This window comes from Nomascus leucogenys, unplaced genomic scaffold (genome assembly GCF_006542625.1).
Source record: "Nomascus leucogenys isolate Asia unplaced genomic scaffold, Asia_NLE_v1 001559F_32134_qpd_obj, whole genome shotgun sequence".
NCBI lineage: Eukaryota > Metazoa > Chordata > Mammalia > Primates > Hylobatidae > Nomascus > Nomascus leucogenys.
Genome location: NW_022097084.1, coordinates 1 through 13,464, shown reverse-complemented (window position 1 = coordinate 13,464; position 13,464 = coordinate 1). Strand labels below are relative to the sequence as shown.

At 48.7% G+C, this 13,464-nt stretch overlaps 1 protein-coding gene across 1 annotated transcript; it reads right to left on the bottom strand.

The window, feature by feature from the left end:
* Nucleotides 1-668: 668 nt before the first annotated feature.
* On the bottom strand, nucleotides 669-1,964 carry LOC100602197 (beclin-2). The gene has a single exon (XM_003267321.1). It carries the CDS (start codon nucleotides 1,962-1,964, stop codon nucleotides 669-671), a length of 1,296 nt encoding a protein of 431 aa, XP_003267369.1.
* Between the last annotated feature and the right edge of the window lie 11,500 nt (nucleotides 1,965-13,464).

Here is a 13,464-nt window from a genome sequence, read left to right as displayed (position 1 = left end):
GGAGTGGAAGTTACAAGGAAGAAGGGACAAAGGTGTGTTGGGGAAGACTTATCTGATAATATATATACAGTACTTTAGAAAAAAAGAAAGTGGGCTGGGTGGGGTGGCTCATGCCTGTAATCCCAGCACTTTGGGAGTCCAAGGCAGGCAGATCAGCTGAGATCAGGAGGTTGAGATCAGCCTGGCCAACATGGTGAAACCCCATCTCTACTAAAAATACAAAAATTAGCTGGTTGTGGTGGTGTGAACCTGTAATCCCAGCCACTCGGGAGGCTGAGGCAGGAGAATTGCCTGAACCCAGGAGGTAGAGGTTGCAATGAGCCAAGATCATGCCACTGCACTCTAGCCTGGGCCACAGAGTGAGACTCTGTCTCAAAAGAAAAAAGGACGGATGTGGTGGCTCACACCTGTAATCCCAGCATTTTAAGAGGCCGAGGCGGGTGGATCACCTGAGGTCAGGAGTTCAAGGCCAGCCTTGTCAACATGGCAAAACCCCGTCTCTACTAAAAATACAACAATTAGCCATGTGTGATGGCGGGCACCTGTAATCCCAGCTACTCGGGAGGCTGAGGCAGGAGAATCGCTTGAACCCAGGAGGTGGAGGTTGCAGTGAGCCGAGATGGCGCCACTGCACTCCAGCCTGGGCGACAGAGCAAGACTCAAGAAAGCTACTTTTGATACCTTGAGGCAACCCAGACGAGACTCCACTGGAAATTTATAAGCAGGAACTTGAGTGCCTTCGTCCACAGCTCCTGCGTGTTCAGATGGGTTCTGATGGAATAGCATTCCCCTCGGCCGCTAACGTCCTCCAGCAGGCCTGTCTCCACCTGGATCCTGTAGGGCAGACAGAGGCCCAGCTCACCCTTCTCAGCCTCTTCCTTGAACTGCTGCATGCAGTCCAGGAAGGCCACCATGGCGCGGTCAAACTTGTTATTGAGGAAAACATCCTGCCCCCCATAACAGAACAACGGCAGCTCAGTCCGGTCCTCTGTTAAAGACTTCAGATACGAATGGTTTCCGCAGGGGATGAGTCGATACCGCTGAAACTGCAGTCCAATTGCATTGGCCAGGGCAAGGAGCAGCAAAGCCGCCTGTCCCCAGGCAGTGTTAATCTCATTCCAGCCCACAGGGACAGTGGGGAGGCGGCCCAACCTGAAGTTATTGATGACGCCCAAGGGGCCCTCCAACCAGATCTCAAACGCGGCGGTGAAACAGTTGATTTCCTTCAGCCGGTCCATCTGGACCGTGGCATATTGTAGCTGGTTCTCCACGTTCCCCAGCTGGTCAAGCAGTTCCAGCTGCTGCCACTTCAAGGCACTGTAGTCCCTGTCGTACTGCCTCTCCTGCTGGTCCAGCTCCGCAGCCTCTGCCTGGGCTGCCTCGAGATCCGCCGCTGCTCTTGCATTGTTCCTGTCCACATCCTCCAGCTCCTGCACCAGCCTGGCCTCCTCCAGCTCCAGGTCCCGCAGCTCCGCCCGCAGCGCCGCCATCTCATCCTCGCTGGTCGCCAGCTCCCCGGTCTCCAGGCAGCGTTGGTAGTTCTGACTCTCAGCTTCTGTGACAGCGAGCTGGTTGTCCAGCTGCTCTAAAAGACTGTCGGTGCATTCTTCACACAGGGGATAGTCCACAACTTCTTGGCCAGAGACTATGTCAAAAATGTCACCAGCTGCCTTCTGGATGCTACTGAGCATATGCATGGCGCCAAGCTCCCCCAGCAGGGTGAAGATGTTGGCATGGTACTTGGACGCACTGCCATCACCTGGAAGGGGTCTGCTAGAGGCACCGTCCTGTTTCTCCTCAGCGTCTGTCACCTCCCTGGTGGTGGCGCCGGGCTCCCGGGTGTCTCCTGGCTCAGCCTGACTGGAGGTGGGCGCCGGGGCTGCAGGGAGGCTCCCAGACTCCAAGGAGCAGCTCAGCTTCAGGGCCTGGTGGCAGCGCTGGCACAGGAAGCGGATGGAAGACATGGCTGAGGGCCTAACTCCCGCCTTGAGTCTAAGTTTCCTCTGGCTCCCAGTTACTTATCATTTTATACCTTTTCAGGTCTTTCTAGAAGAGTGATCCTTTTAAAATGCACATGTCATCTTATCACTGTCCTGCTGAAAAGCCTACAGTGGTACCCTCCCTCCGTACCTGCAGACCTCCTTCAGCTCCTTACAGACCAGGGATTATTTCCAAAAGGAAAACCTGATCATTTCCATTTCCTCCTGTACCATGTCCCAGGCACGCCTTAAGAGTAATCTTGCTAAAACTAAAATCTCATCATGGCACTGCCCTCCTTAAAATGTTTAACACCCTTATCTAAACTTAAGATCGAGTCCGATCCGCTTTGGCCAAGGGCGTTGGCTCACGCCTGTAATCCCGGTACACTGAGAGGCCGAGGCCGAAGGATCGCTCAAGGCCAGTAGTCGCAGAATACCCTGGGCTACATAGGCAGACCCCTTCTCTACAAAAAGTGAAAAAATTAGCCAGGTGGGGTGGCCGCTTACAGTCCCAGTTACTTAAAAGGGTGAGGTGGGAGGATTGCTTCAGAGCTTGAGGTTGCAGTGAGCTATGGTCCACTACACTCCTGCCTGGGCAACAGAGTGAGACCCTGTCTCCAACCCCGACCCCCTCACCCCATGCCTTTTACACACACACACACACACACACACACACACACGCACACACAGATTTTTAAAAAGAGGAAAGTTCAGGCTGGGCGCGGTGGCTCACGCCTGTAATCCCAGCACTTTGGGAGGCCGAAGTGGGTGGATCACCTGAAGTCAGGAGTTTGAGACCATCCTGGCCAACAGGATGAAACCCCGTCTCTACTAAAAATACAAAAATTAGTCGGGCGTGGTGACGGATGCTTGTAATCCCGGCTACTCAGAAGGCTGAGGCAGGAGAATCGCTGGAACCCAGGAGGTAGAGGTTGCAGTGAGCCGAGATCACACCACTTTCCTCCAGCCTAGGTGACAGAGAGAAACTCCGCCTCAAAAAAGGGGGGAAAGTTCAATCATTTTAACCTAACACCAAGGCCGGGGGCCATCTTTCTGTCTTCAAGGCCTGCTCTCCTGAGCCGTGGGCTCCTCTGTGTTACTAGTTACATGCATGCTAGTTACATTTCGGTTCTTCCAGCATGTAACATTGTTCCCTCTAACTGTAACACTCTTCCTTCCCCTCTCCACCTGGCCAACTCACTTATCCTCTAGGGCTGATTAATTGCTAAATCCACAGTAAACAGTAGATTATTGTTTTATGTTTTTTGAACGATTGATCTGTCTCCTAATCAATTGTGGTTGCCTCTCATGCTTGGCCCACTTGGAGGTTCTAGGGAATAATGAAGGACCTGAAAAGGGGTAGGGGCTCTGCAGTCAACTGCTAGAGGATGCTTCTGTTATTGATTCAGGAATATTTCAGAGAGGCCATTTTCTCCAAGAAACTTCCCTGGCCCCCATTTTAAGGCTGTCTGCTCTTGTGACAAACTATTTTTTTCAGATGGAGTCTCTCTCTGTCACCCAGGCTGGGGTGCAGAGGCACAATCTCAGCTCACGGTAACCTTCGTGTCCAGGGTTCAAATGATTGTTGTATCTCAGCCTCCTGAGTAGCTGGGACTAAGGGCGTGTACCACCCCGCCCAGCAAATTTTTGTATTTTTAGTAGAGCTGGGCTTTTGCCATGTTGCCCAGGCTGGTTGAACTGTTGACCTCAAGTGATCCTCCTGCCTCAGCCTCCTAAAGTGCTGGGATTACAGGCAGGAGCCACTGCACACCTGGCCACACTTAACTTTGTTTTTTTATTTTGTTTTGTTTTTGTTTTTGTTTTTGGTGGAGTCTCCCTCTGTCACCCAGGCTGGAGTGCAGTGGTGCAATTATAGGCTCACTGCAAACTCCACCTTGGGGTTCAAGTGATTCTCCTGCCTCAGCCTCCCAAGTATCTGGGACTACAGGCACATGCCACCATGACTGGCTACTTTTTGTATTTTCAGTAGAGACGGGGTTTCACCGTGTTGGCCAGGCTAGTCTCGAACTCCTGGCCTCAAATGTTCTGCCCACCTTGGCATCCCAGAGTGCTGGGATTACAGGTGTGAGCCACCGCACCCAGCCCCTGGGGTCACAGTTGGAAGGGATCCTCACAGAATCTGTCTTTCCTCACCCTGACACTTCTCCCTACAGGGTCGAGGAGCAGCAGAATGGGGTCGAAACTGCTTCCAATGCCGTGGTCAGTTCTGAGTCCTGATTCATTCTCCAGAAGTAGAATGGCAAAGTAAATTCTCTGGTAATGGCTATGCCTTATTTTAATTATGATTTCATGAAAACCAAACAAAAATGGAGCCACATGCCTTTTGGGTTGGAGTCAGCCCAGAGGGACAATGCCACAGGCTAAGGGAATATAGTGGGGAAGGGGAGTGGGAATTCTTTCTGACTCTAGGTTATCCAACTGAATAATGCCTCCAGGATACTCCAAAATCTATGTGTAGAGTCCTTGTCGAAGAAGGGAATCAGTGGAGCTGAATGAAGTGTTGCTCTCAGTTGGAAAGGAAATCCCTTCTTATTTCTGGAGATTTCCCCCTTCAATTCCTGCCTTCTCATGAGATCGGGTGCATTCAGGGTGGTATGGCCATAGACATCAATTCCTGCCTTCTGTTTCCAAGATCTCATTTTTTTTTTGTGTTTTTTTTTTTGACGGAGTTTCTCTCTTGCTGGCCAGGCTGGAGTGCAGTGGTGCAATCTCAGCTCACTGCAACCTCTGCCTCCTGGGTTCAAGTGATTCTCCTGTGTCAGCCTCCCGAGTAGCTGGGATTACAGGTATGCACCACCAAGCCCAGCTAATTTTGGTATTTTTTGTAGAGACAGGGTTTCACCATGTTGGCCAGGCTGGTCTCGAATTCCTGACCTCAGGTGATCCACCCCCACCTCAGCCTCCTAAAGTGCTGGGATTACAGGTATGAGCCACCGCGCCCAGCCCAAGATCTCATTCTTGAGGGGTTGGGGGAGCCAAGAGGGAGGATTCTATGGATTGAAGTGTATGTGGGTCAGGGTTTTTGTGCACTACTGTGTTGCCAGCACTTAGGTGAATTATCTTGACCCTCAATTCTCCTTCCAAACTTCACTTATTCCCTTGGGTTCCTTTGCCACAAAACCCTGGGAGGGATTTGTCTATACTCACTGTCTCCAATTCCTCTCTGCACATCTCCTCTTCTTTTTGAGATGGAGTCTCGCCTTGTCGCCCACGCTGGTGTGCAGTGGCGTAATCTTGGTTCACTGCAACCTCCACCTCCCAGGTCCAAGTGATTCTTCTGCCTCGGCCTCCTCAGTAGCTGGGATTACAGGTGCACGCCACCACACCTGGCTATTTTTTGTATTTTTAGTAGAGACAGGGTTTCACCATGTTGGCCAGGCTGGTCTCGAACTCCTGACCTCATGATCTGCCCACCTTGGCCTCCCAAGGTGCTGGGATTGCAGGCCTGAGCCACCGGGCTCAGCCTTCTTTTTTTTTCTTTTTTTAATGAGGAGAGAATGGCAATCATTTACAATGTTTAAGAATGAAGAGCCAGCCAGGCACGGTGGCTTACGCCTGTAATCCCAGCACTTTGGGAGGCCGAGGGGGGCAGATCATAAGGTCAGGAGATCAAGACCATCCTGGCTAACACAGTGAAACCCCATCTCTATTAAAAAAATACAAAAAATTAGCTGGGCGTCCTGGCGGGCGCCTGTAATCCCAGCTACCTGAGAGGCTGAGGCAGGAGAATGGCGTGAACCCGGGAGGCGGAGCTGGCAGTGAGCCAAGACCATGCCACTGCACTCCAGCCTGGGCGACAGAGTGAGACTCCCTCTCCCAAAAAAAAAAAAAAAAAAAAAAGAATGAAAAGTCGATTAAGAAGAGGACTGAGCTTGGGCAACATGGTGAAACCCTGTCTCTACAAAAAATACAACAACAAACATATTAGCTGGGTGTGGCGGCACAGACCTGTAGTCCCAGCTACTTGCAAGGCTGAGGTGGGAGGATTGCTTGAGCCTGGAGGTCAAGACTGCAGTGAGGTGGAATCGTGCCACTGCACTCTGGCCTGGGTCGTAGAGTGAGATCCTGTCTCAAAATAAAGTCTCAGAAAAGAGAAGGGAGGGGAGGAAAGGGTAAGGGAAGGGAGGGGAGGGAAGGGGAGATATTCTTACTTGGATTCCAGAGAATAGCTGCTTCAGATTCTTCTAGATCTCTGAGCTCCCATTTTGACCCACTGGCTCTCCCTCCTTATCTGGCCAAGAGAATATGCATTAAAAAAAAACCTCTCAAATCTATTTTTTTAAATTTATTGATTTAAACAGGGTCTTGTCTCTGTTACCCCGTGTCACCCAGGCTGGAGTGCAGTGGCACACTCATAGCTCACTGCAACCTAAAACTCCTGGACTCAAATAATCCTCCTGACTCAGCCTCCTGAGTAGCTAAGACCACACCTAGCTAATTAAATTTTTTCTTTTTTTGTAGAGATGGGGGTCTCACTTTGTTGCCCAGGGTGATCTCAAACTCCTAGGCTCAAGCAACTCTCCAACCTTGGCCTCCTCAAGCACTGGGATTACAGATGTAAGCCATCACACCCAGCCCCCCAAAAATCTAGTTTTGATATGAACAATTGTTTTTGTTTTCGTTTTTGTTTTGACAGGGTGTCGCTCTGTTGCCCAGGCTGGAGTGCAGTGGCATGATCTCGGCTCATTGCAGCCTTGACCTCCAGGGCTCAGGTGATTCTCCCCCCTCAGTTTCCTAGCAGCTGGGATTATAGGTGGGCCACCACACCCAGCTAATTTTTGTATTTTTGGTAGAGACAGAGTTTCACTGTTGTCCAGGCTGGAACAATTGTCTTTTTCTGAAGCTTGCAAAATGTGAATAAAAGCTTCCATTAAAAAGTCAAGGCTACGAAGTTTGCAGTTTAGGCATAAAAAATTAAATAACATTTAAAAATAATAAATAAATAAATAAGGTAATTCAAGGCTGTGTACTTCTATGCTCATAGTAGTATTATTCAACAGTATCTGGCCGGGCGCCGTGGCTCACGCCTATAATCCCAGCACTTTGGGAGGCTGAGGTAGGTGGATCACCTGAAGTCAGGAGTTCGAGACCAGCCTGACCAATATGATGAAACCCATCTCTGCTAAAAATACAAAAGTTAGCTGGGTGTGGTGGCATGCACCTGTAATCCCAGCTACTCAGGAGGCTGAGACAGGAGAATCGCTTGAACCTGGGAGGCGAAGGTTGCAGTGAGCCGAGATCGCGCCATTGCACTCCAGCCTGGGCAACAAGAGCAAAACTCTGTCTCGAAAAACAAACAAACAAAAACACAATATCTTAAACATGGAAGCAACCCACGTACCCATCAATGCATGAATGGATCAACAATAGGTGGTGGATGAATCTGATGGACCTTATGCTAAGTGAAGTATGCCAGTCACAAAAAGACAAATACAGTCTCATTCCACTTATATGAGGTACCTCGTGAAATTCACAGAGACAGAAAGCAGGACAGAAGTTTCCAGGAGCTGGGGTGAAGGGAGGATGGGAGTTAATGTTTAATGGGTACAGAGTTGAAGTTTGGGAAGATGAAGAGTTCTGGGGACAGATAGTGGAGTGGCTGCACAACAGTGTGGAGGCACTGAATGCCACTGAACTGCACACTTAAACATGGTTACAGTGGTACATTTTATGTATACTACAATTTTTTTAGAGACGGGGTCTCACTATGTTGCCCAGCCTCAAACTCCTGGGCTCAAGTGAACTTCCTGCCTCCGACTGCCAAAGTCAGCTTTCCAAAGTGCTGGGATTATAGGTGGGAGGCACCGCGCCCAGCCAATGTATATCATACGACGATTTTTATTTTATTATTTGTTTATTTATTTAATTTTTGAGACAGAGTCTCACTCTGTCACCCAGGCTGGAGTGCAGTGGCGTGATCTCAGCCTACTGCAACCTCTGCCTCCCGAGTGCAAGTAATTCTCCTCAATCAGCCTCCCAAGTAGCTGGGACCACAGGCGTGTGCCACCACACCCAGCTAATTTTTGTATTTTTAGTAAACACAGGGTTTCACCATGTTGGTGAGGCTGGTCTCAAACTCCTGACCTCAGGTGATCTGCCCACCTCAGCCTCCCAAAATGCTGAGATTACAGGTGTGAGACACTGCACCTGGCCTCATACAACAATTTTAAAAAACCTCTAGGCTCCCCTGGCTGTTGGGCCTCAGAGTAGCCCTTGTTTCTTTTACAAACCTTTGCAGACTTTGCCTGCGGCTTCACAGAATTCAGTGTGAGAGATGTCAGGTATCTGAGGAAGAGCTGCTTCTGCTGCAGAGGCCAGAAACCTAGGCCAGATACGCCTCACACAGCTTGGGAAGACAATGCTCCTAAAAACAGGGATGCTCAGCTTTGTGGTTCATGTTAAAAGTCAAAAAGGAGGCCAGGCACGGTGGCTCATGCCTGTAATCCCAGAACTTTGGAGGGCCGAGGAGGGCAGATCACCTGAGGTTAGGAGTTCGAGACCAGCCTGGCCAACATGGTGAAACCCCATCTCTACTAAAAGTACAAAAATTAGACAGGCATAGTGGCAGGAGCCTGTAATCGCAGCTACTCAGGAGGTTGAGGCACAAGAATTGCTTGAGCCCGGGAGGTGGAGGTTGCAGTGAGCCATGCCATTGCACTCCAGCCTGGGAGACAGAGCGAGACTCCATGTCAAAAAAAAAAAAAAAAAAAAAAAAAAAAAAGTTAAAAAGGAATGTCAAGCATTGTTTTATTTTGTTTGGTTTCAGACTAACCAGGTATCCTTTCAGATTCTTTGCCAAAAGACTGCAGATGAGTAGATGAGTTAATTGGATCAAGCTGGAACCAGAGTTATTTTTTCAAGGCTCAAACTATCAAAAGAGCCAAGATCCTGACTTTTTGTCCCAACTCAGCTGCTGATGTAGGAAGTCATTTAAGCTCACAGTCTGCTTAGTTAATCTCTGTGAAATAGGTTTAATGCTAGCAATTAAGTGTTGCTCACAATAAGAAACAATATGTGGCAAGGCCACATACACGTTGCCTCCTCAGTATTTGGCAGAGTGGGTGATGTAAAGTAAGTGTTCAGTAATTGATTGATTGATTCCACATGCCATGACTAATGCTTCGAAGCACTCAGCCTAAAGGCACGGAGCTCCGTCCTCTTCCCAGAGCGCTCATTTCTGGCTAATACCATGCCATAAAAATAAAATATAAATTTACAACAGAGCTAACTTAGGGAAATTATACACATAAAACAAATACGATCTATTTGCAAAAGGATTCACAGAATTTCTACAAATGGATCTTTGATAAGCGTGTATTCCAGATCATTAACTATTTATAATCAATGTTGAAATGTTGAGAGTTAATGCCAATTGAAGGTCTGAAACTTCTTGCAAGCCAATCAAACCTGTGAGGGTTGACACCACTTTCTTTTTCTTCTTTTTTTTTGAGATGGAGTCTCACTCTGTCGCCCAGGCTGGAGTGCAGTGGCGCAATCTCGGCTCACTGCAAGCTCTGCCTCCCGGGTTCACGCCATTCTCCTGCCTCAGCCTCCCGAGTAGCTGGGACTACAGGCGCCCGCCACCACGCCCGGCTGATTTTTTTATATTTTTAGTAGAGACGGGGTTTCACCGTGGTCTCGATCTCCTGACCTCGTGATCCGCCCGCCTCGCCTCCCAAAGTGCTGGGATTATAGGCGTGAGCTGCCGCGCCCGGCCCCAGGTTGACACCACTTTCACTAATGCACTTGCACGTGTGTCCCTTGATATCAGCATATGGTACCTGTCATATGTCCACCCATCTGCTGGATTGTGTGCCTTTTTTTTTTTTTTTATTAAAAAAAATTTTTTTAGAGACAGGATCTTGCTCTGTCACCCAGGCTGGTGTGCAGTGTCATGATCAGAGTTTACTGAGGCCTTGAACTCCTGGGCTCAAGCTATCCTCCCACCTCTGCCTCCCAAAGCACTGGGATTACAGGTGTGAGCCACTCTATCTGGCCTGTGCACCTCTTGAGGACATTGTTGAAAACCATCTTGTATCCTCCACATCTATTTCAGTCTTTCTTTTTTTTTCCCCTTCCTTCCTATGGAAGGGCTTCTAGGCACCATGACTGCAATCAAAAAATTAGCCGGGCATGGTGGTGCACGCCTGTAATCCCAGCTACTCGGGAGGCTGAGGCAGGAGAATCGCTTGAACCCAGGAGGCAGAGGTTGTGGTGAGCTGAGATCATGCCATTGCACTCCAGCATGAGCAACAAGAGCGAAACTCCATCTCAAAAAAAAAAAAACTAACACAGGAACAGAAAACCAAAACACTGCATGTTCTCACTCATAAGTAGGAGGTAAACAATGAGAACACAGGGACACAGGGAGGGGAAGAACACACACCAGGCCTGTTGGGGGGTTGGGGGCAAGGGAGGGAACTTACAGGACAGGTAATAGGTGCAGCAAACCACCATGGCACACGTATACCTGTGTAATACATTCTGTGCATGTATCTCGCAACTTAAAGTAAAATAAGAAATGAAAATAAAAAGAAGTTGGTGACTGATGCCATACTCGATCGACAAAGTCACAGTGAGCCTAGCCAACAGAGACCAGGGTGGACTAGAACAGCAGGAAGCCATGTGGTCCTGGGGCTTGTTAGAGTTACCACGATGGTGGAAAGTGTGGACATCACCAGATCTCAGGGCACAAGGCCAAGTGAGGTGCCGCAAAGGAAAGTGAGGCAAGGGTCTGGAATAAGGAATTCAGGAATGGATCTGGGAATGGTGAGGAAGCTGAGAGAGGTGAATCCAGGCACTTAGACTGTCATTAAAGCAAAGATATGGGCTGGCAGCAGAGTTGGCTTATGGTCATTACTACTCATTTATTAAATTCTACTGTAGGCATTGGGGAAGGGGTGGAGGCTAACATCTGTTAAGCACCTAACATAACATGTTCCCGGCCTTAATGTGACAATTGTTCACATGTTCACCCTTCCTTCCCTCTCTATGGGGACTTCTTTTGGACAATGGACTAGGCTGAGTACAGCATGCTAGGTTCGCCACCTTTCATCTAGTCCTCTTGTCCTGCTGTATTCCAAGAGAGTATCCTACTCCGTGTAGCACTGCTCCTTCAGCCTCATTCCCGAATGAGAAGACACCTAGAGCCAGCCCACCACAAGGCCAGCCTGCGAAACTCAGAAATAAATGCTGGATCATAAACCACTAAAACTGAGGATTTTATCACAGCAAAGGCTGACTAATAGATACAATTACCTTACATATATTTTCTCATTTAATTTTGAAACAGGCAAGGATATCAGAATGCTGAATATCAGGACCTCTCAGGTTCTAGGATTTGAACGCATGTGTATTTGACATTGAGAGTTTTGTGCTTTCTATGAGAAATGAAAACTCTTGGATTTGATGAGTAAAAGCAAAGTTGACAGAATAAAACAGTGACCTTAGAGAAATGGCTAATGAGTATTATGGGGTAGCCCTAGGTACATGATTCTCAGCCGGGTGCATGGCTCATGCCTGTAATCCCAGCACTTTGGGAGGCTGAGGAGGTGGATTACCTGATGTCAGGAGTTTGAGACCAGCCTGGCCAACATAGTGAAACCCTATCTCTACTAAAAATACACAAAATAGCCAGGGCATTGTGGTGCGTGCCTGTGTCCAGTACTCGGGAGGCTGAGGCAGGAGATTGCTTGAACCTGGGAGCAGAGGTGGCAGTGAGCCGAGATCGAGACTGCACTCCAGCCTGGGTGACAGAGCAAAACTCTGTCTCCAAAAAAAAAAAAAATTATCAGACCCTCCTGCTGAAACAGATCTCCACAATAGGAGGTTCACACATCAACCAAATCAGCCTCAGATCCCCCAGGATGCAAATGGTCAGCTGCTGATAGTTCCTTCTTTCCCTGTGTACTTTCACATACATAGTGCAGTTAGTGACAGACCAGCATCCCAGGTGAAGATGATCAGGCTGCTTCCAATAGCTTTGGTGAGAGTGAAAACATCCACGACCTTGTCTCACACTCCTGCACTTCTCTGCCAGAAAGCCTTGGCTCCTGTCCTTTCATGAGTCAACCTTGCAGGTGTTTGTGTGGACCCTCGGGATGAAAAATGATGCTCTGGCATGGAGAACACTGCAGGGCTTACCTAATCCTTAACACCGCGAAGTAGGAAAGGGAAAACAGCTAACGGGATGGAAAGGCAGTTTGGGAATTGGTTTGGGAAGGACAGCAGACCTTCATGCGTCAGCCAGAAAAGGTGGTTCAAACATGTTTCTTCAAAGACCCTGAAGCCAATTTTTTCAGTTTTTCGTGTTTACTGCATTAAGGGTCCGCTGGCCCCTTGGGCACGTGGAACGTGCCCTGGAGCCTCCTGAGAACTTCTCTGGCAGGTCAGGGAGTGAAGGAATGGTCAACCTCTGCCAGTGCCCTGCTGCTCTGGTGCCTTCAGAATTCACCCAGCCTGGCCCAGTCACTCAGGTTGGGAGGCTCAGCATGTTTGTTCTTAGCTGTGCAAAATTCAGGAGTTTCTTCTCCTCTCTAGAACATGTGGAGCTCTCTCACTGAGTCTGTTTCTTGCTTTTCCTGGAAAGCTCTTCAAGCACAATTGGCTCTTTCTCACCCTTCAGGCCCCAGCTGAAACTTCACTTACTTGAGGGGGCTTTAACCGACCATTCTGTGTAAGTGGGTCTTCCGAGGTACTCTCTGTTAGAGTACCTTTACCAAACTGGTCACCGTCTGTCATTAGTTGTTGTTCAGCTGTTTATCATCTGTCTTTCCATTAGGATGTGAGCTCCTCAAGCCAGGGACTGCATTTGTCTTCTTCATTGCTCAGGCCTTTATGCCTGGCCCCTTATGAACTTGACAATGAGTGACTTGAATGAATACATGTGAATGAATGAATGCATGCCTCCTTGTATCAACTCTGAAAGGCAAGTATAATTTTGCTATTAACTGCTGAAATCCTTCTAGACTTTTCTTTTAAAATGTTGCTTTAATTGTGTCACATACGCCTATATGAAGATTTGATTCTGCAGAAGTTTCAAGCACTTTTTTTTTCTTTTCTTTTTTTTTTTGAGACGGAGTCTCTCTCTGTCGCCCAGGCTGGAGTGCAGTGTGGCGCCATCTCGGCTCTATGTGACTTCTGCTTCCCGGGTTCAAGCGATTCTCCTGCCTCAGCCTCCTGAGTAGCTGAGACTACAGACACGTGCCACCACACCCAGCTAATTTTTGTATTTTTAGTAGAGACGGGGTTTCACCATGTTGGTCAGGCTGGTCTCGAACTTCTGACTTTGTGATCCTCCTGCCTTGGCCTCCCAAAGTGCTGGGATTACAGGCATGAGCTGCTGTACGTGGCCTAGATTGAAGCACTTCTAAAAAAATGGAAGACAGGGCCAGGTGCGGTGCCTCAGGCCTGTAATCCCAGCACTTTGGGAGGCCAAGGCGGGTAGATCACGAGGTCAGGAGAT

Excerpts from the sequence above, each read along its gene's own strand:
- LOC100602197 (XM_003267321.1), bottom strand. The coding sequence starts at position 1,964 with ATGTCTTCCATCCGCTTCCTGTGCCAGCGCTGCCACCAGGCCCTGAAG.